Source organism: Tetrao urogallus (genome assembly GCF_951394365.1).
Source record: "Tetrao urogallus genome assembly, chromosome: 14".
Lineage (NCBI taxonomy): Eukaryota > Metazoa > Chordata > Aves > Galliformes > Phasianidae > Tetrao > Tetrao urogallus.
In genome coordinates this window covers 957,617-978,955 of record NC_136827.1, presented here as the reverse complement: position 1 = coordinate 978,955, position 21,339 = coordinate 957,617, and the positions used below count along the sequence as shown (strand labels likewise).

General features: G+C 44.1%; 1 protein-coding gene across 2 annotated transcripts in view; it reads right to left on the bottom strand.

The window, feature by feature from the left end:
• LOC306951833 (protocadherin alpha-5-like) overlaps positions 1 to 21,339 on the bottom strand; it is a gene marked incomplete at both ends in the record, with an annotated part of 90,386 nt that overhangs the window by 28,113 nt on the left and 40,934 nt on the right. For both annotated transcript variants that reach the window (XM_079542399.1, XM_079542398.1), the window contains 2 exons: positions 1,269 to 1,357; positions 3,588 to 3,646. In XM_079542399.1, the coding sequence (XP_079398525.1) occupies positions 1,269 to 1,357; positions 3,588 to 3,646 (148 nt within the window). The remainder of the gene's footprint in view (positions 1 to 1,268; positions 1,358 to 3,587; positions 3,647 to 21,339) is intronic.

The following is a 21,339-nucleotide window of genomic DNA, read 5'->3' as shown; positions in this document are numbered from 1 at the left end:
TACAGAGCAGTGAGCAACCCACATGTAACCAGATGCTTTTGCAGCAGACACGTGGCGATGAAGGCAAAGAGCACTAGGAGACAAAGGTTGATGCTGCTCCTGAGACCAAGAGACATTCAGATTCCCCAAATGAGTCTAGAATTATATGACCCCAGGGGGGAGTCCAGTCAGTGGAACTGCACTCTGCAACCCAAATGCCAACAGGCATCCCCAGATGTCTGGGGATCACCCTAATTCTGCATTTATGTTCAGAAAAATCCGAGTTAGAAATCTGCATTACCAGCAAGCAAACATCTGAGTGGATTTTTGCATCCATACTGAGCTTGGAATAAGGTAACATGCTAAGTGCACAGTGAAGGATGAGCAGCGCAGCTGAATGCCTTAGGAAACCCTCTGCAAAGGTTACAGTGTACTTGTGGTGGCATTTTCAAATACACTGACAATAGTTTCACACTCTGCATAACATGCACAAACTGCATCTTCCTGCAAAGCCTGCAATAGAAGGAAGAGCACAGGACAACCAGGTAATTACAGCCAAGAAGCCCATTGTATCTTGTTTCTAAATCTGTTTTTGCAGATTGCCTTCTGTAATAGCCATACAGGTTTTGCTGCACAACATTAATCCATGGGTATGTTTTAGCTGTGAATGCAAATCCCAAAGCTGCTCCTTGGTCCTTCATCCAGGTAAAATTCACATATAAGCTAATGGAAAGTTTTGAATTGAAAAGTAATAGCAAGAAAAAACATCTCTGATATCTTTTCTGCTGGAGACCCCACATCTGGTCACTTGATCTAGCTCCGTGATGGAAAGCATCATTCCTCACTGGAACACCTGGAGGATTCACAGAGCTGTCCTAAAAGGCTCATGACCCTACACAGGGCACCCCCTAAAAGGCTCATTTTGAATGTGACTGAATGCACTGATCACACCAGTGACTGGCTGCTCTAGTCAAGCACAGCTCTACATTATTGCTGTTCTAACACAAAAAATAAGGATAGTTCATTGCCTGCAAGTGATTTGGACTTTTTTTTTTTTTCCTTAACTCACTGTAGACTTTTTACTAGTTCTTATTGACTGCTGTGAAGTCATCGCTCAATGGCTGAATAAAAGGAATTATAACCTAATAAGCATTTTTGGTCATTTATTTTGACAATAAAATTATAATTTAGTTTCCATCACCACACACTAGTCAACGAAAACAGGCAGGAAATGAAGGGTACATTCTAACTGTTCCTTACATATGTTCACATATAGTTCACACCCTTACCTGGAGTAGCACTGGAGACTGTTGGCCACTGCTGGTCAGGCCCTCCTGGTCCTCCACGTAAGATTCCTGCCTCCTCCAGATGCACAGCACTGAACAAGCACACAGCATGATTAGATTATACAGTTATCCTCTGGCTTCATTATTCCCCTTGCTACTCTTCAAAGGTCTGAACTGGTCACCATGCAAACACTGCTGTTGTACTGTTTCAAGCTAACAAATTCCTGCTGGAACACTGGAGAATCAGCTATTCTCATTTGCTACAAAGAAGCTTTGATTATTTAGTAAAACATAGTTGTGATAGAATTTATAAAACAAACATAACCCCAGAACACTTTGCTTTCATTGACTGGAAGCTGCTGACAGGGAAGCTTGCAAAGATTCTTGCTGTTACGATGTATTAACATTAAAGCAAATAATGAAAGGTTGGCTGAATTAGCACTGAGCCTCTGTAAATATGCTACTCCAGTGAACAATTCAGAAATACACCTGAAAATGCAGAAACTGCATCACATCAAACGTGATGTTACATGGTGAGCACTTGGCTAAGAAAGCACCACTGCTGTATATCAACCAACATGGAAGAAAGTGAAAAAAAAATCTGCTGCACTGAATGCAAATCTATGCTCCTTTATTTGTGTGCAATTCATTAGAAAAACAGGATGCTGTGACCGTGCCGCTGTCTCTGCTCATCTGCCCCTCAGCTCCTTTCCACACTACCAACTTAATGGGCATTTTCCACTAAATGCAACAAATGCCAAAGGTCGTACCAACATCACATTTCTACATGTCTTATAAATAAAACAGCACTTTATGAAAATCCTCTGCTGGAGAGGTCACGTAAACCTGTCCAGAGATTTCACGGAAGGACTAAGGCTGCTGATGGGAGAGAACAGAGGAACGCACCATTTCCAAGAAAGGCTTCATTAACTCTTCTGTGTGTGGGACAAATTGCTTTAAACGAGCTCTGACTCCTCATTTGTTCTTTAAGTAACTTCAGACAAAATCTTCAACTCCAAATAGAAAGGAATTCAGATTCAACTGTGTCCTGAATAACATGATAGCGTGGAAGTCCCAGAAATGGACATTCTGAATCTGAATTTTTGACTTTTACCTTAAAAAGACTACAACACCATGGATAATAGATAAAAAATGATGGCCTTGGCCACACTGCATGAGCAGTTTTTGGAAAAAAAATCATAAATTCCTGCACTCGTATTATCTTAGAAATTACCACAACATTACAGTTCCATCTATACCTGCATGGTAGTGTCATTAATCACGTTGCACCAGTTTGCTACTCTGCTCAGAAAAGGGAAGCAAAGATATAATTTCATCTAGGCTCCATAAAAAAAGCTTTATTATAATCCTTTCCAGATGCACTGAGTAGTAAATTATAGCAGAGCCTGCTCATGGTTTTATGCAGGGAATCTTCAGTTGAAAGAGATTTGGAGGCAGTCTTGCATTGCCTTATATGAAAACAGCCTCATACCTTATAGTAATTGGACACATCAATAAAAAAAGGTGTTACAACAAAGGCGGGACAACAAAAGGACTGGAACAAAATAGAGGTGCTATAAAGGAATGGAAGATTGCTCACCCATATCAAAAGAGTCCAGGTCCATAGGGGAAAAACTTCACTAAGAAGAAATCTCCAGAAGAGATCCTTCCCCAGTGGCAGTCAGCCCTTCAATGAGGTCTAAGAGAGGTGCAGCCAGGCTCCACCCCTTCTGGTCACACAGCTGAATTGCCTTCACCTGTGCTCCTAGGGCTGACTGGGTCCTTTCCCCAGGTGCTCAATCAGTGGTTCAGCCATGACTCAACAACTACCATATATATCTTTAGAACATGCTTTAAACTGTGTTTAGCACCTTGTTTGTACTGCATGGCTTTCACACTGGCTGCAGGAGTAGCATACTTACGGCAACAAGAGGCAGCTAGATGGAAAATGCACCAATGCCATATGATCTACTAAAAACTATCAGCATTGAAGATATGAGGGAGCTTGAAGGAAAACAAAAAGTGTATAATTGCAACTAAATAACTCAATAATTGGAGCATCTGATACCTTGACAGCAACATAAAAAAGGCAGAGAGCAAATACGACAAAAGCAGAGATCGATGGTGTTACAGTAATAGCAAAAGATGCAGTCAGCCCAAATTTGTCATACTTAGAGATTCAAAGTGACAGTAGCAGAATCTTCTTCCCATCTCAGCTTACAGATACGATCAGTTGGAGGCATCAGAGAAGGGGGACAGATTGGTCTTTGTCAGAGAGGCCAAGGACAGAATGCCCTGTGCCTGGGACAGCACGCAACCTACCTTTGCATTCCTGCCCTTAGGGACGCAGAGTAGCGCCAGTCAGGATTGGGGTGTTTTGGCTGTAGAAACAAAAGCCCAGAAAAACATGGTTAGTGTACACTAAATGTGTGGAAAAGCATGTAGACCTGCCTCCTTTTGGGGTTGGTGTCAAACAGTCTGCATGGTGACCCTCGGTTTTTGAGAACGTTCAGAATTCTGCAATCTTTCTATGAATCTGAACTTTCAAATGGTCACACAGAGATGATCTCTGTAACAAAGCAACTTGTTTGGATGCCAAGGCCTTTGGCTAGAGATGATCTCTGTGGAAAGACATATAATGCTGGAAACTGGAGGACAGTTATTTTCCATATTCATAAACATTCTGGGCATAGGAAGAAAGGAATCATAAATTCATAATATACGTTCTGCTGCTTTACTTGATGAGCCAAGGAAGCTCAGCTGCTGAGCCAAATAGCGTCTGCCTAAGGACATATAAAATGGAGCCCCCTGCAAAGGGGACACGTGGGCTCCTCTGCTGTGAAGTTTCTGCTGGCATTTAATGTACTGCAGAGGACTGCACTAGATGGTATCAGATTTGCAGACTGCAGCAAGTCTTTTATCAAAGGCAGACGTGCTCTTTCACAATATCAAGAACTTCTACATTCTCCTTATTCATTAGGGGGCATAAGGGAATGAAGGGGAAAGCAGACACCAATGCCCTTTGGCCAACAGTGTATGCTGACTTACTGCAGAGTGGCTTGCTAAATGAACAGATAGCTAAGATATCCTCTGTTGAACAAAAACTTGCTCCAAAAATGCCTTTGCAGAGTCAGAGGACCATTGAAAGAATTTTCAATTATGGTAGACAACAGCAAACTGAGGTCTTTTGAAATTCTGCACTTCTATGCAGCCCTAAGAACATGACAAGGTTATTTCCCAGGATTCTCAAAGCATTAGTCTGTACCTGATACTGCAGCCAGTGATTAACGTCAGGCACTTGAATCCAAAGAGAGAACTTATGTCCACAAATATAATGGACTGCACTCATTCGTGGTGTGTCTCATACAGTGCCAAACACACAAATAATAAATGACAGTAATGGTTTAATTCTGTTCAAGCTATTGGAGTCAGATCAGAAATGAATTTGGCCCCATTACTTGAAGAGAAAAAATAAAGTGTTGAATGCTCTCAATTATTTACAGCCAGCTCTGCTTTTCCTCTTGAGGTTTTGGGCATGCTTTTCCCTGGATCAATAGGCTTTATTCAAATAAAAATGGTGCAATTAGAACCTCCCCCATCATTCTATCACTGTACTTCCTGAGTCCAGCTTCACTCAAGAGTGAGATGCTCTTGGATGATGAGCATCCTCAGTATCCTTTATGGTCTGAATTACACAGAAGGGAGGAGGCTTCTATCTGCAACCACACATTAAACATCTGTACTAGCAATTTCCTTCCCATTTAGACCCCAGTTGTCTGGCATGCTCAGGTTCTGCTGAGTTTAGCAGAAAATGACTTGACAAGGAGCCCATTATGCATGTTGCCAGTATTTTCTGATTCATTCCATTTTGGCCCCAGTCCCAAGGATGTCAAGGTAACTGTAAAGTCAACCATATAGAAATACTCAATGAAAGAAAAGACAGAAGATACACTGATCAGACCCTTCTCCAAGTTTGTTTTTCTAAATGTATGAAGGGTGCTAACACCAGAAGATTTGGCTTTTCCTCTGCTGGAGATTTGCTTGCAGAATGGGAACTGTTGGACAGGGGTGGGAGAGAAGTTCCTGTCCTTTCATACAACAGGAGATGTGAAAGTCACAAATTTGCATAAGCTTGTAGGCAGTGTGAGGAGAAGAAATGCTACCACTGCTCCAAGCAAAACACAGATGAAGCAGCACTGAAGAGCTGGAAAAGTCTGTCATGAGTTAGGCAGGAGCAAGGAAAGGGGAAAGCATGATTTGCTCAATGCACACCGATTTTTTTTTCTCACCAAGAGCTGGGAAGCGCTCAGCTGAAAACCAAACAGAACGAAAACCTCACAAAATCGATGGTTGATTGTAAACTTTCAGATACAAAGTGGTAAATAGGTGATGGTAGCAGGAGAAACTCATCTGTTAGAAATTCTCATTCCATGGGCTGAGAGTCACAATGTCAGAATAAGAGAAATATCAGCAATTAGGAGACTGTGGTATTTTCAAAGGTTATTATCTAGATGCTGTGGCCTCTTACAGCCAATTCCTGTTGTTCTCTATGTGGTATTACTCTTCAGACAGGGCTGCAGTGATAGTCAGAGTCCGAAGGAGGAATTATCTCAGGCACATACCTCTGGAGATGGAAAAAGCAATCGGCTCATGCTCTGGTTTAAGTGCACACACAGCCACTTACTAACTTCTCCAGTGGAATGGCAAAGCAGAATTGGAAGGGCAAGTTGGAAAACTCACTGGCTGAGCAAAAAATAGATTAATACACTGGGGAAGAAAGAAAGAAAAAAAAAGCATGACTGAGGTGAAAAAGCCCCACTATTTTCATCACAAGTCCAAAAGATGACACCATCCTCGGAAGACTCTATTCCAACCAAAAGCCAGCATGATACATCTGACTTTCAAGCACTTTCCTTATACACCCACCAGGCATTCCCAGTCTGCACACTTGGTTTGGCCCATGACTCTGGTTAGGAACAGCCTACCTTTACCAAACCACAAGCTGAAACCTGCCTCATTGAAATATGGTGCTAGCAGTCACTGCATCATGGCACAGTATGGCCATTTTCAGAGTGGAGCAATGTCTTCAGCACAGTCCCATGGAACAGAAGACTGTATTGCTACATTGATGAAAGCTGAATGCTGTCTGCAGGCTCCTCTAAAAAAACCCTGTCACAGGCTTTGCTGCATCACAGGTCAGCACCGACAGAACAGGGTTACAGCCAGAAAGCATGAGCACAGAGAGGAAGCACAAAGAGGAACACAGAATCTAAAGTAGTCCCAATTCTCCCCATCTGTAAATCCCCTGGCAGTTACACAATGCAAATGAAGATTAATACACTTCCTTTCACGTCTCTAGCTCCCAACTTGTCACAAGACACTGTTTGTCACATACAAGTTCATTTTTCTACCTGTAACATCACCTCAGCCTGCCCTCAGAGGTTTTTGAAAGCTGGTGGTCCCACTTTTACCATACATCAGTTGAGCTGAGGGAAACAACACAACCAAGCATCATTTCCTGCTCCTCCCATCACCTGCTTTTTCCCATTAGTAAAAACACTCAACATCTGTTGTAAGGTGAACAAAGACCCATCCAGATGCCTACAGCAGCGTTTGCCATCACACCAGGTGCGCACCTCATGCCAACAGTTTGTTCCTCCTGCTTCTTCCAAGAGCCAGGGTTACATTCTGCATAACCACAAGCATCAATGTGATCAATCAACCAACCATACTGGAAAGTTCAATAGGTGAATTTATATTATAAGTGAAGTCACCTTAACAGCATAAAAGCTCAAGTAAAATTTCACACACTCATTCTTAAGTTGCATAGCATGGGTTAATTAAAACATTTCACTGCTACTTAGAGAAGAACTGAGAATACATTGCTACAAAAATTTGGCTTGATCCTTTTTTTTTTTTTTCACCTGATGATTTACCCCAGTAAAGTTGATCTCTATAGATAGAAGAAACTGCTGGAAAATGTTGATGTTCTGATCCCATATTCATGAAAATCCAACCTCCCAATGATTTCAGCGGGTGTTAGAACAGGGCCTGCTTGAGGTAGAGAAGTGTGAATGAAACATTTACAAACAGCTACCAGCTGATGAGACTGCTAAAAGCATCCCACTCCGTTCCCATTTCCACACAAACACACAACAGCATGACATAAGCTATATTTATCAGATGTATGTGCTTCGAAGCAATAATAAAAGGCCTTTCACAACCTCTGACCACACGCAGCTCTACTTATTTTCCTGTGAGACGGTGCTGACAGATGCGAAAAAACAGATACTTCTGTTACTGATTCCCTTCTGTAAATGCTTCAGATTAATTTGACACACAGAACAGCCTATTTATAGTCTGAACATGCATTCGTCACACAAGGAATCAGAAAGGAACCTAGAAGAGCCTAAATTTTCCAAAGATTTGCTTTCTGTCAGTGCTCACATGCATTTCTAACTCTGAGAAAACTAAGGTGAAAGGAACAAGCAAGTGCTTCTGTAAAGTGCACTTAATGAGTTCCAAGAGAAGGAAAACTCCTCTGTTTAATATTAGATGCAAATTTCTGCTGGCACAGCAGTACACATCAAACTAAGAGTCCGACTTCCCTGAAGCACACAGCACTGCCCCTGCTTAGCAGAACAGGTCCGGATATGGACCCTGAATAAGAGGACCAACATTTATAGTTAACCTTTACAATGTCAGTGGGGCTGGAGAATTTCTTAGAGGATTAAGTTCTTGAACTGAGACTGTAAGATATTCCACCATTAATACCTTTAAAGCCTCTGTGAGAAATCTCTTGGTAAGACAGCTCCAGACAATGCTGTGGCTTTATTAGATTTAGACACTTTGAAACATGCTGGCACTTAAAAGCAGTATCAAGATGTGTTCAAGTGTTGCTTGCTTTTTGACCCTGTGCTTGGCAGGCTTTCCTTGAAGTACAAAACACAGAGGGGAAGCCAGAAGTAGAGCAGTGTGATCAAACAAATGCAAAAGCCCAATGAACCACTGGGTCTTACAGTCACTCATTTGCAGCCTTTGTGCTTTCCGAAAAGAGTGCACAGAGCACAATGCAAAGTTACCTAAGGACACCATGATTATCATTGTACTTTGTTGCCATCATGTGCCACACACACAGGCACACCCAAAGGTAAAAGGAAACCTACATTCAGAAGTGCTCCTATCTAGTTTTGTCAAAGATCCAAGCTGCCCACTCATCTTTAAGAATGTGCCTCAGGGAATGAAAACTTCAGCCAAAACCTGTGTCGGTCTGATTGTTCATCCCTGCATTGAAAGGGAAAGGTTGTCATGAGACACAAGATGACGGTCGAGTTTAACTGCACACAAGATAACAAGAAGACAGAAGAAATGAAAAGAAAAACCAGGACCAGACACTGCTCAGACATCACTCAGCATCTCCACAGGCTTTTGAAGAAAGGGACTCCAGACTGAAATGCTGAAACCTTCCCTGAAAATGATGGATCATCACTGCAGTAGTGCACAGCAGCAAAATCTCCCCTTCATGCACTCCTTCCCAAAAGGCAGGAATCCAGGCTGCTCATAAACTCACATACTGCCAGCAGTGAAGCTGCAATACCTTGCCAGCTTAATCTTCGTGCCCACATTGCCTGCTCACCCTGTGGTAACGATCTAGCTGATGAGAGAGCAATGCTCATTAACCCCAGACTCTGAATCTTATCACTAGACTATTCCAGCAATACCTGTTTGTAAGGTTTTCAGTGCTGCTATATCAGTATGTTTCTTCTATTACTAAATCCACCCAGTCTGAGATAAAGCTAAAAAGACCACACAGATAAGCAAGGGGGATGCATAAGCAAAGGTTACCTTGCAGAAACGAGCTCCCATTACAATCTCATGACATGGGCAATAAAAGTCAGAACAGCCGCACAGACACCAGTGCATCAACAGATAGAAAAAACTCACTTCTCCTTAATAAGCTGCACTTTCCCCTCCACTGCATCCATGGAATGACTCAGTGGATTCAGTCACAACTTAGCAAAGAGCAATTGCTAAGTTCAAATGAACTTACCAGCAAGTACGCAAAGGACTGAGATCTTACTGCATCAAGCATTATTGAGGCTAAGTTGCTGAGGTTAACTCTGAACATATCTGAAATATTTTTCATCTCACTACGAACAACATTGTAAAATTCAACGCTGTGAAACCCTCCACATGGCACGCGTGCATACAAAGCCTGTTCAGCTGGTCCCATTCCCATCATTCAACAGTTACCAGAATATCCATTTCCAAAAAGGAGAGGGGAGGGGAAGGAAGAGGAGAAGGAGAGAGAGAAAAAAAGACCTGTTGATATTTTCTAGAAGTGACACACACATCAGAGATTAATTGTGTAAACTGTCACAAGGGTAATGACACTCATCGCTGTGCTTCAGTTTGGAGGCATGGGCCTTTACAGTTGAATTCTAAGTTCAGCTTAACAGAAGAGCACAGTCCTCCAAAGATCTATCATACAAATGTCATTGTTGATCAAAAGTAGGATTTGGTGTTACTAAGCAATGGAGGCAATTCTTGGTGCACAATCCGAAGTCAAAACAAGGAAAACACTTCTCATTTTATAGCATGTAATTAGCTAGGAATCAGTAATCAGTGAATGCCAACACATTCACCCATTTTCTCATTATACGTGGCACTGACACATCTCCACGGTATGTATTACCACAGGGCAGTTTAAGAAGCAAAGACCAAAGAAAATAATTTAGGACAAGTAGCTTTAGTCAAATTTCACCTCTATTTACATCACACAGAACTACTGGACTGATTGACTCCTCTTCTGGGTCACACACACACACCAGCAGCCCTTTGCTCATTTGTTCTATGTGTGCCCATACTTCTGTACTCCAAGTCCAGCCCTTGTCTGATCTGCCCTGCTTTTCAAAATTTGCAAATTCACTGCATTCAGTGGAGTGATTCCCTAAAACAGGACGAGAATCTGTCTATTAAACTGATTTCCTGCTGCTCTTGCATCCAAAACGAAATAATTTTCAATTATTACTCTTTTTCATTTTCCCCAGAAAGCCGGACTGAAAGTGTGAATTTCACTCTGTGTGAAATATTTCACTCTCACGTTCCCTCCAATACCAGATTATAGGATTTTATTATGCTCAGAAAGAACTTAAGGTACAAAAATTGCAGAGAAAATGAAGGAAAAAATACACCCCCACACCACATCACTGTGAATTACAGAAAAACACTGCATACATTATAAACTGTTCTGCTTTAAATGGTTGATCATTGCTCTCTAAAAGCAATTTTATATAAGATTTGCTGGTCCTCAGGATTCATGCATCTTCATTCTCTTGCAAAACCAGTTGCAAAAGATGCTAATATCTTCATATGTGTTTAAGTGCAAAGAACTAAATGAGTTACATTTCTCCAGCAAAAGCATACAAGTCAGGCTGCTTTCAACCCCCCCACAACTCCTCCCCCCAGCTTCCCCATATCCAGATGCACACTACACATTAATGCACAAACGGATCCTACAGCTGACACAATCCTAGAGTACAAACACACAGCACTTGCAACTTTTTCCCATCGTGAACCAGGATTTTCTCCGGTATTTCCAGATTTAGTTCGTATCTCTGAATGAAATAAACTGCAGAGCATGCAAACTACGTGCTAACTGCAGGCTAGCTGCATGCTAACATGAAGCAGCCATTAATGCTGCACTGTGGGATGATATTGAAAAGGTTCATACATTGCTGGCAAAACCACAGGTGTTAAACAATTTTCAATATCAGCCCAGCAGGTCAGAAGTTGTCACAATGCAACACCACAATGGTAATTTGCTGTAATTCTCTATAAAGATGTCACTGGATTGTCAGTGATGCAGCATTGGGTAGAACAGATGCTACCAAATGAGGGTTTGCAGCATTCAGACAACTAAAATATGCCCGAATCAGTAAGCAAAGCATATTTTTGTAGCTATCTAAATCCAACAACTTTGCTTAGGTATCAAAACCATGAAGTATCAAACATCTACAATTGCCATGAAATCACCTATTCATTTCCAAGCTAATCTATTTATTTTTTTTCCTGCAGTATTAGTTTTAGATTAACGATTCAAGACTTGTGTCTGTCATTTCTTAGCACTCTATGACAGCAGGCAATTTTAGATGTGTAAGAGAAAAGGGAAGGACACAATACTCTGCATAGCAAATGCTGCAAAAATGAAGTGAATCTCACACAGACAGATACTGAACTTACCAAATGGACCCTGAAACTCCCAGTATTTACCTAGAAACAAAATGCATTGCACACATTAGAATACTTTAGAACCATGTTTCTCACTATGTGCCAGTGAGCCCCAAAGGAAATACACTTAATCAGAGTTTTCCAGTTTGAACCTCTTCTTAAGTACAAATTTGCTCAGAGCACTGTGCTGACCATTTATCAACGTAGCCTCACCTCATTAGGAGTAATGGAGTCATTTTTAAGTATGATCAGGTTTTGTGCACTCTGCCCACTCTGTCCTGTCAGATGCCTCTCAGTCACCACTGCAGAGGGAACCGTTCCTGTTGGCCCACAAGTATTGTAAAACATAAAAGTGTCACTTCCCGATCCTGCAGTTAAGCAAGCCTTATAGCAGTAGGTCTTAGTGAGAGACCCATTGCCCCGCACTTCAATGAAATGGGGCTGCACTTTTAAACCATGAGGCAACCTCGCATCGATGTTGTTGTTGGCCTGCTTGTACAAGTCAGCAGGGCACCGTTCTCTGACCCCACAGAAACCTGTACAGCAGGAGTCCCCGTACAGACTGTATCTGTAGCACTTGATAACAGTAAGCCCAATGATTGTGAAAAGGAAAACGAAGGAGATAGAGCACAAAGCAATAATGAGATAAAGAGTGATTTCTGAATAATTGCTCGGACTTCTAACGTGCCTTCTTGTATCAGGGATGATTTTGGAAACTCTGTCCACCACGGCAACAGTGATGGCTACTGATGAAGACATCGGTGGCTCTCCGTTGTCTCTCACCTCCACCGTCAGGTTGAAAGTAGGTGTGCTCTCCTCCCTCAGTTTCCGAGTAGTCCTAATCTCCCCAGTATGGAGCTCTATCCTGAACAAATCTGGATCTGAGGTTTGCACTATGTAGTAGAACAACCAGGCATTTTGTCCTGAGTCCCCATCAATGGCTATAATTTTGGTTACCAAATATCCAGCATGAGCTGAGCGTGGGATCATCTCCAGGGCTGCTGAAGTGTTGGTTGAGGTAGGATACAGAATCTCTGGAGCATGGTCATTCACATCTACCACATAGATGTAGACAGTGACAGTGCTGCTCAGTGATGGGATCCCAGCATCCTGAGCCTGGACAACCACATGGAATTCCCTTAGTGTCTCATAGTCAAAGGATTTGACAGCATACATGTCACCGCTGTCGGATTTAATGGTGACAAAGGAGGCGGCAGGTAGCCCTTCAATCTCCCCATCCAACAGAGAATAGGATATGTAGGCATTTTCGGCGACATCTGGGTCAGTGGCTTTGATAGTGCAAAGCAAAACTCCAAGGGGGTTGTTCTCAGGGACGTAAACTGAGTACACAGGTTCCTCAAAGAGCGGAGGATTGTCATTGATGTCAGAGATGACCACATGGATCACCTTCTGGGAGGAGAGAGGGGGGCTTCCAGAGTCAGTAGCCGTAACTGTGATGTTGTAGGCTGCTGCTTTCTCACGGTCCAAGTTGCCTTGGGTGATCAAGGTGTAGGAATTCTTGAAAGAGTTGAGCATAAAGGGGAGGCCGGGAGGAATACGCAGGCTTACCTGCTTGTTCAGCCCAGAGTCCTGGTCTGTGACACTCATTAAGGCCACCACAGTTCCTGGCTTTGCATCCTCTGGCACTGGGCTGTACAGAGAGGTCAGGACCACCTCAGGAACATTATCGTTGGCATCCACAATATTGACCAGCACTTTGCAGTGCCCGGCCATAGAGACAGGGCCCTGATCAGTGGCTTGCACATAGATCTCATAAGAGGATGCTTCTTCATAATCCAAGGTGCCATTAACCCGTACCTCCCCTGAATGTGGGTCCACACGGAAGAGCTGCCTCACCTTCTGTGGGGTATAGCTGCCAAAAGAATAGATCACATCCCCATTGGAGCCCTCGTCGGGGTCTGAAGCATTGAGTTTGACAACTAGCGTGCCAGGGGGCGAGTTCTCCAGCAGGTTCACGGTATATGTAGAGCGATCAAAGGCAGGTGGGTTGTCGTTGGTATCCACAACTCGCACAGAGATCTGAGCTGTGCCGGACCTGGGGGGATCCCCACCATCCACGGCAGTGAGCACTAGCTGCAGCAGGGCACTCTGCTCTCGATCCAGCGGCTGCTGCAGCACAAGCTCCAGGAGCTTACTGCCACTCTGGAAGCCTTTAAGGTCCAAGGCAAAGTGGTGGCTGGGGCTCAGCTGATAGCTCTGCACAGAGTTGGTGCCCACATCAGGGTCCTGAGCACTCTCGATGTGGAAGCGGGCTCCAGGCACGGCAGACTCACTGATCTCCAGCCGGTAATCCTGGCGGGGGAAGCGGGGCGCGTTGTCATTGATGTCCAGCACCTCCACCTCCACGTTGTGCACCTCGATGGGCTGCTCGATGACCAGCTCCAGGCTGAGGAAGCAGGTGGGGCTCAACTCACAGAGCACCTCACGGTCCATACGCTCCCGCACCAGCAGCGCCCCGCGGCCCAGCTCCAGCTCCAGGTACTGCCGGCCGCTGCCCGACGTGAGCCGCGCTCCCCGTTCCGCCAGCCGCCGCGGATCCACGCCCAGGTCGCTCGCCACGTTGCCCACGAAGGCGCCGTGCGGCAGCTCCTCCCGCACCGAGTAGCGGAGTGGCCCGCCCGCCGTCCGCCCGCTGCTCATCCCCAGCAGCAGTAGCAGCGGCAGGCCCAGCGCCACCGCCCCGCCGCGGCTCCGCCGAGACGCCGCCGCCGCCGCCATAGCCGGGGGTGGGAAGCCGCCGGAGCCGCCTCGCCCGGCCCTGGCCCGGCTTCACACCCCACCGCCCGGCCGCCTCACGCGAGCGGCGAGCAGCAGCCGCCGGCCGCCGCCGGCTGCCCGGCCCATGTTCGGAGGCTGACCGAGGCGGCGGCTCCGACCTCTCTCCCTCCGGCTGCTCCGGGGAGGAAGAAGAGGAGGAGAAGGCGGAGGAGGAGGAAGGAGGAGGGACCGGGACTCGCCGGATCCGCTTTCTCCTGCTCCAGCTGCCGCGCGGGCGGAGGCGGGGGAGGACGCTAAGCCGCGGCTGGCTCCGGTTCAGCACCGCGGCCGGGAACAGCGGCTCCGCGGCGGGAGGGGCGGGTTCCGCTTCAGCACCGCGGCCGCGAACAGCGGCCCCTCCGCCGCACGCCTTTCCCAGCGCCGCGCTCCGCTCCGCTGCACCGCGCCGGCCCGGGGCCCGGTCCCGGGGGGGAAGGCGTGCGAACGAGCCCCGCTCCCCCCCGCGGCCCCGGCCTCACCCACGTGTTGCCGCCCCTCGGAGCGCCGGGCCCGTCGCTGCCGGTAGCCGCCGCCGAGGAGGGAGGGGAGCGGTCCGGCCGTGCCCAGCCGCGCCGCCCCTCGCCTCCGCCCCGGTTTCGCTGCTGAAGCTTCGGGGGCGCGGGGCGGGCCTCGAGCCGCCTGCACTTCTGGACCTGCTGCTGCAGTGCTAAAATGCATCCGCCTGGGAGAGTTAAATCAGCGCAGGGCGCCGAAAAAAACCGGGCCTCCAGCCAAGCCTGGTGCCGTCTGTGTGCTGCTGCAGTGGGTCTGACGACCTCTTTCTCGAAGACCTGCCCCTCTGCTCCCTCGGAGATTCATCTTCGCTGCAGCACCGTCCCTCTGCCCAGCCCCTGCGGGGCCCCTCTCCCTCCTTTCGCCCCTGCTGCAGGCCCACCAGCTGTCGGACTGGAGAAATTCTGCAGGTCACACCCACGAGTTCAGAGCATTTAAGGTGGGCTTCAGCTTCCCATTAACGCAAGAGAGGCTCAAGGTGATTGAGTGTGACTGGAGAAAAGATGGAGAAGCGCAATACGAGCTGTTTTCCAGTTACTGTTGTATCTTCCTCTGCTCACGTGTTAGAGGACTGACAAAAAGTGGAGTGATGAAATTCAATCACCTCAGCAGTGGGGGGAAAAGGTGCTGCAGCTGCAGTAAGTTTTTACCCCAGTGCCACAAATCACAGTCAAAGCAATAAACTTAAGTACCCATTCATACAGCACATAAGTCACTACTGATGTATTTATGGAGACAAACCACTGAACATAATCCTCCAGGGGTGCATGCTGTACCTATTACCCAGCGCAAAGTTCCTCACCAGGTCCTTTGGAATGACTGCTGAAATCTTTTCTGGATGGGGCTGTTCTATGAAATGCAACAGCAGACCTCAATTTTCAGCTAAAGTCTTTCTCATTGACCTTTTGAGAATTGTGAATCCCAAAGGTTTTTATTACAATGTACCTGATGAACAAATCCTGAAGAACAACTGCCCTAACTCTGACTCAGCACTGCTGAGATTACCAGTCTATCAGCTTTTAACTGTAGCCACTATTATCGGAGAGGAACTAGAGGAATTAGAACAGACAATATCAGTAGAATCACCCTACTTATGTTCAATACTCATGTACTGATTTACTTTTCAAGGCCATTTCTCTACTCCAAATATTTGCCTTCATATTTAATATGCCCAGCACTCTAGGGTCTGCAGGTATCGTGGTGGGAGCACCCTACCTATCTTTTTAAGCAGGACAAATGTGGGTCTGTGCAGAGCAAGAAGGGCAGATGGAGAAACCAAGCACCTACAATATCAGGAGATCTGCTCGTTTCAACCAGTGGTCTAAACAGGAGCCAAATACTTCTAAGAAAAAAAAGCTACCTTTTTTTTTTTTTTTTGTCTAGCTATCCACCTTCAAGATCACAAAGTTCAAAGACTGAGAACAAAATGCCCTGATAGAACAAACTAACTAAATGATTAGAAGCCCAAATTTTCTTTTTTGGTGTTGTTTTTTGTTTGTTTGTTTCTTTGTTTTCCATTTTGAAATTTCTGAATCTGCAGTACATGTGGATTATGTGGCTGTGTGTCAAAACAGCTCACTGTCAGCATATGAAACAGAGCAGACGCACACTCAGTTTTCCAGACAACTCAATATTGGCTCATCCAGTCAGGTTAAGGACAACCTCTGCCCCACATCTCCCAGGCATACAGGTACAAAGTCCTTTAACAAACACGCATCACACCAACAGACAGGATAAAAGGCAACATCTTAGGCACTGATTTAAGGAATATAATGGTATTATATTATATAATATAATATATATATATATAATAAATATAAGGGATTTTCTCAAAAATGAGCAATGCCCATGGTAAGCGGCAGTGGGAAGACAAAGCCCACCTCTGGGGGCAAGTTTTCCTTTCTCATTGCTGCTAGGCCCCAGTGATTTACTTCTGATACATACTGAGGTTCCCCTCTAGTGCATTCCAGCTGGGTACCTCACCAAGTGACAGCTGGTGAATGCTTAAATATTACCCATCCCTACTCACGTGCTACCGGGGCTCATCTCATAGAACCGCAGAACGATTAAGGTTGGAAAAGGCCTCTAAGATCATCCAGTCCAACTGTCTGCCAACCACTAACAGCACCCACTGAACCATGTCCCTCAGTACCACCCCTACCCTTTCCTTAAACACCTCCAGAGATCCCACCCCTTTGTGAACAGCTAGCACTGTGCACACCTTAGGTTTTGTAAAGTACTGCAGAACGTAAAACTGAACACAGATAACACACACATAACAAAACTAGAAATTTCCTTCAAATGTGTTTTGAAATCTCAACGTCAAGTTCCTACAAGATTTTTCTCCTAATTTCAGAAGTTTAATTCCAGCGATTGGCCTCTGGAATTTTTGTAAGCCTTAAAGAATGAATAAAATCAGAAAAGATTAATACTGTAGCTTGGCTGATACACACTAGTACTGTACAAATGTAACAGTCTTTCTGAAAATATTTGCTTTACAGCATTCAGGCTGACCATACAGTTTTTAAATGATACACTGAAACCTCTATTCTGATTCAGTGTGCCCTGAGTTATTCTGAATCTACATAAAATTTATCAATGGCCACAACAATTTTAGGTATTCCCACTGGCTTTGGTGGGAATGCTGAGTCGGTCCTGCAGATGTTGGGTTTTAATTCCGGAAAACACTCCCATAGAGAAAACACCTCAGGGTTTGTTCTGTAGTAATATTGATTTATATAGCAAACGACAATAAAGGAAACTCAGACACAAAATTTCAGTTTCAGTTGGACTCAGACTTCGAAACCTGGAGTTTTGCTTTCCGGAAACTTCTTGAAATTTCATAAAACTCCAAATTCTGAAATACCTTAAAAATCACTACATAGGAGTGTTCCCAGGACTTCAGAACAGTTCACGGAAGAGAGAGCATCAGAGTCTGTCCCTGCAGCAAAAAACAGCTGATAGAACACTCTGGGCCAAATACCCATTTGCTGACAATCCTGACAGCTCCTGAAGTGACGGATACAACCTGCATGCAGTATCTGCACACTCACGCCTGTTGGGCTTCACTGACACAAAAATTGCACCACTACGTTTTGCTTGGTTAAATTAAATTCTATCAGTTCTCTGATGCGAGTACAAACATATGGAAGCAGAGAAATACACACTGGTTTTACCAAGATGCTCAGAAATCAATTAAGTTATATGATAGTAACTGTAAGTTATATTATAAAGCAGTAATACACTGATATGCATCTGTAGCAATACAACTGTTTCAATGTAGAAAGTCACCACAATTCCTATGCAAGTCTCTCTTGAAATCTTACTATATATAGGTATGCCAGAATTAGTAGCAGCATAACACAATGCCACAGAAATATTTCTGCACAGATATTTCTCCTGGGAGCGATACAATTAAAAACGAATACAGTTCTGCACTTACTGAGGGCCTTAAAAGTTCACCTGTTTCATATCACACCTGTACCAGAAACAACTTCATACAGCAACATAACTAAAATCACCTAAATTTGCTCGAGCTGCAACATATCTGTTCTCTTTAATTCACTGAAGAGTCCTTCCTTCCTCTGGCTATTTCTGAGTCTCTCACAAAGCAAAAGTAAAGAGATGTCAGGAAATAGGAACATGGGACCATGCGCCATGTTAACTGAAGAACTGTATGGAATTTTGACACCTGAAGAGACATTTTGCTTCTTTGCGAATGACTTCACCTTCAGTAAAGCAAATCCCTGAAACATGACATCCAATGACTCAGTGCTGTGACGCAGCTCCTTTCTGAACTTGTGGGAAGATGCAGACCTGAGGACCAGGCTCTAGATTTTCGCACTCCGTTTTTTCGGCACGTACTCTTTAGCAACAAGAGATTACTTAAGTAACTACACAATGCTCTTGGCATACACAACTCCTGCCTTCAGATAAGGCAGTGTGCAAAATGTATAGAGACAAGTCTAGATGATCCACACAGTTCAGCCATTAACAAAAAGGTGAGCTATGTCATTCTGTAGAAAACCCCAGATTTTCTCCTCGTGTGCCCACTTGCATGCGGTGCTTATGGTTTGTCTGCTTTGCTTAGAATTAAATCAAGAGGACAGACACAAGGCCAATTACATCAACCACAGGGGAAAACAATGCTCACAAACAGAAAGGGAATGACTCCTACAGACAGTGTTTTCCAGAAAGGTGCTTTCTTCTAGCCCACAAGTACTCTGAACGCCTATGGAAAGATCTTGTTAATCTGAAGGGATGCACACTAATACTCCAGTCCAACCCCCTGTTTCAATTTGTTCCCTTGGGATTCTAGAACTCTTCTGCATCCCACTTACTTCAGTTGTGTCCCCCACCCTCACACACATCTTCTCTGAAGAGTGTAGAGGGCCTTACGTTGTTTCTGGAGAATCCTTATGTTTCAAGTACTATCTGGTCAGGAAAATGGCACATAGGATGATTAGACAATGTAAAAGCAGGAGTGAAAAGGGTTTGATGAGCTTCCATCACTCTCCATTCAGCTACTTGAGCTCAGAGATCCCAAAACATGAGCAAGTGGGTTCTGCAATAAGAACAGAGCCACCAATCAACCCTTCAAACAAAGCCCCGCAGTTGAACCACATCCAGTCTTCATTCTCAGTGTGGGATTTTCTGAGGACATGGGATTCTCCCTCTTCTGAAATACACTGCAAAGTGCCTCCCTGAGGCAATGTAAACTTCTTGTTTCTACATCCAACTTCTCTGCTCCTTCGTTCCAGTCATATTCTGCACTTGAATTCTTTGCTGATAAGTGATTGTTCTACATGCAGCTTGCCTCCCCTTTGTTTGGAATAGGTACTGTGCCAAATTGCTCAGCTCAATTTACTCTGCTCTTTCATATCCTCCCATAAATTCATTTTTTACCATTGGTAAGAATAACTGGTGAGATTTTTTTTTTGTATCACAGACATCTTGAAGCCAGCCTATTTAAAACATTGCTGTTATGGGAACCAAGGCTGCTAAACAGCCAAAAAAAAAAAAAAATCCTGCTTGTAATTAGGTCACAATTTCTTTCCAGTAGCATACTTGATAGTATTCCAGAAAACTGCATGCAAAGAAAAAGTGGCGGTGAGTTGGGGTATAGAAAAGAAGGATTTATGTTGTAAACCTGAATTTAGACAAGCCACAGACAAAATACATATAACAAGAATACAAAAAAAAAAAAGCATTTCTCTGCTTCTCAAGGTCTTCAGTTAATTATTTCTGACTTGTAGTCTAAAATGTAAGGATGGCTCTCTCTCTGACTCATCCAGTTTGTCGCCTGCAATATTTCTTCTCATAACTACAAATCCCTCCAATAACTTATTGACAATAACTGTCACACACTGTGCCATTCTAAATGAAAGGACATTAACAACTTGGATGTGGGCAGAATAATTTCCACCACTGTAAAGTCGGTTTGTGCTTTCTTTTACCTATATTATGTTTCTTTCCAATCTCTGCCTCCATCTTTGTCAGTCTTCCATACATACTATGATTTTTCATCTCAAGCCATCTGGTCGTAAGACATCCTCTACTCCACAAACAAATTTCTTCCAGATTATTATCATTATTAACATTTCTAAATATTTAAAGAGTGGGACTCAAGTGTTTTAAATCCTTTTTTTTTTATACATGACCACTGAGTTCAAGTCTCTACTGCTGCCTCCTTCGCTCTGCTAACTCATCCAAGATAGACTGGCAGTTTTAAAGCTCTCAGTCTTGTCTTCATGTCTACAGACCAATACTTAAACCCTTCCTTCTCTTCTGTGTTTTCCTATCAATCTATTCTCCTTCTTGAATATTTGTTCCACATGTTTTGTTTCCTTTTTCATATTATTAGTGTCAGTAGTAATCTTGTCGCTTTCCAGAAAATATTCTCCTCTCTTTATGTTGATTTCCCTACTTTTTTCTTCCTCAGCTTCCTAAGACTTTTAAGTTTGTCCTTCTGGATATATGAGAAACTGACAGTGTTCCAAAACAATACCGATAAGGGATGCTGATGTCTCCTTTTCCCTTCATTTTTGTCTACACACTTCAGATAAAGTGAGAAGCCAAGCACCAAACAGCAGCACTGACCCAATGGAAATTGAGAACTAGGTGTAAAAATAGAAAGTGAGAATCAAAAATACAGGGAAGCAGTAATATGAGGAACAGTCCGTCACCTTATTCACTGCTGAAAAAGACTGACAGCACTTTCTTCACAGCCTGCCACTGCTTCTCATTTATTAGCAAAAGAGTTCAAGTTTGCATTATAGAAGACTATATGAGTAGCTAAATGCTGTGTGTTCACTCCTTTAAAGACACAGAGTGAGATATATCTATTAAATTTATTTCTGCTCCCTGCTTAAGTGTCTCTCAGTAGTTGATCATCTAAAATCTGAAATGTCCTCATTTGGATCTGAAAAGGAGCTGGCAATCAGGTAGGCTGGTTTTCATGCTGTTTTAATGATGACCTAAGTTTGTCTTTGAGCATGTCAGAAGTACTGACTGTCAATGCCCTAACTATAAACTGTACATCTTGTGCTAGATC